The sequence below is a fragment of the Mustela nigripes genome, unplaced genomic scaffold (assembly GCF_022355385.1).
Source record: "Mustela nigripes isolate SB6536 unplaced genomic scaffold, MUSNIG.SB6536 HiC_scaffold_9049, whole genome shotgun sequence".
Lineage (NCBI taxonomy): Eukaryota > Metazoa > Chordata > Mammalia > Carnivora > Mustelidae > Mustela > Mustela nigripes.
In genome coordinates, this window is record NW_026748455.1 from 1 (window position 1) to 1,917 (window position 1,917).

The 1,917-nt window shown below is 62.7% G+C and overlaps 1 protein-coding gene across 1 annotated transcript; it reads left to right on the top strand.

Annotated features, from left to right (window-relative positions):
- Positions 1 to 55: 55 nt before the first annotated feature.
- LOC132009242 (ERBB receptor feedback inhibitor 1-like) lies at positions 56 to 1,626 on the top strand. The gene is given in 3 exon segments (XM_059387542.1): positions 56 to 545; positions 547 to 632; positions 635 to 1,626. Coding segments are annotated over 3 exon segments (1,335 nt in total). The 5' UTR covers positions 56 to 273; the 3' UTR covers positions 1,612 to 1,626.
- Positions 1,627 to 1,917: the final 291 nt, after the last annotated feature.

A 1,917-nucleotide genomic window follows, 5' to 3' on the forward strand; every position in this document is an offset into this window, starting at 1 on the left:
CAGCCAGCAAATAAACTGGCATGATACTATAAATAGAAAACCCTATCGGCGGACGAGTGCGAGCGGGGAGCGCAAGTGGGGTGCGGCGGCCAGCGAGTGGCGAGGCGCCTGCGCGGTGTCCGGGCCCCTGAGCCCGCGGCGCTGAGCCAGCCGGGACGGACATGCGCGGGAGGGCGCCGTGGGGCAGCCGCGGCTCCGCGGGGGGAATGCAGGCTACTGGTTGACCGCAGATCCCTCAGCCTCAAGCGTGGAGACCTCCCAGAGTAAGACACCATGTCCACGGCAGGAGTTGCTGCTCAGGAGATTAGAGTCCCATTAAAAACTGGATATCTGCACGATGGCCAAGCCATGAGGACCGTGAGGACCTGCTGGGGCAGCCGCAGTGAGTTTGAAAATCACTTTTTGAACATTGACCCGATCACGATGGCCTACAGCCTCAACTCAACGGCCCAGGAGCACCTCGCGTCTCTCGGGCACGCGGCGACGCCTGCGGCGAGGGACGGCCCCGCCCAGAAGCCCAGCCTGGCCCCGCTGGTCATCCCGCCGGGCGCAGCGAGGAGAGGAGCGCGTGGTGTGCGGTTTGCGGCGGCTCTCGGTGAACGGGCTGTGCGCGTCCCCCCCCCCCCCCCCCCCGGGGGGGGCCCCCCGTCCCCCTTCCCCTGCGCGGCCCTCTGCGACCAGGGCTCGCGGCCGCTCCCGCCGCTGCCCATCTCGGAGGACCTCGCCCTGGACGAGGCCGACTGCGAGGTGGAGTTCCTCACCAGCTCGGACACCGACCTGCTCCTGCGAGACTGCGCGCTCTCCGGCTTCAGATACGACGTCCCCGGCCGGCGCAGCTTCCGCGGGTGTGGACAGATCAACTACGCGTACTTCGACACCCCGGCGGTCTCCGCGGCCGACCTCAGCCAGGCGCCCGAGCCGCACGGCGCGGTGCAAAGTTCAAATCCTCCCCCGCCCCAGAGCCACCGGAGACTGCGACGGTCGCATTCGGGACCGGCCGGGTCTTTCAACAAGCCCGCCATAAGGGTGTCCAGCTACATACACAGAGCTTCTCCCAACTCAGACGAAGACAAACCCGAGGTGCCCCCCAGGGTCCCCATACCTCCCCGGCCCGTGAAGCCGGATTACAGAAGGTGGTCAGCAGAGGTTACTTCCAGCACCTACAGTGACGAAGACAGGCCTCCCAAAGTGCCGCCGAGAGAACCTTTATCCCGCAGTAACTCGCGCACACCCAGCCCCAAGAGCCTCCCGTCTTACCTCAATGGGGTCATGCCTCCCACGCAGAGCTTCGCCCCCGACCCCAAGTACGTCAGCAGCAAGGCTCTGCAGAGACAGAACAGCGAAGGATCTGCCAATAAGGTTCCCTGCATTCTGCCCATTATCGAAAATGGGAAGAAGGTCAGCTCGACGCATTATTACCTACTACCTGAGAGACCCCCGTACCTGGACAAATATGAAAAGTTTTTTCGGGAAGCAGAAGAAACACACACAGGCCCCCAACCCCAGCCCCTGTCTGCTGACTGCGGTGTCATCAAACCGGATCCAAAACCAAAACTGGACCTCGGTGACCACATGAAGCGCAAACACTTGTCCTATGTGGTTTCTCCTTAGGCTCTGCGGTCGTGGTTCAGCAGGGGCTCCCTGGGAGCAGATGGTTGGCAAGCCACTCTCCCATTCAGTGGAGATTCACAGGGGAGTGTCCCAGATCGCAGAGCAGAATAGCTGAACCCTCCGTCTTAGAGAGAGGGTCAGAGCAGCCACCAGACGCCCTCAGGCTGGGAAGCCCTGATTTTGTTGGCGTTGCAGGAAAGTCTGTTCCAGCCTAGAACGGAAAGCTGTGCCGGCGGGGAGGGAAGGCTGGGGAACCTTCGATGTGTGTATACATTAGAGACCTATAGAAGCCTGTGTGGCAGCCAC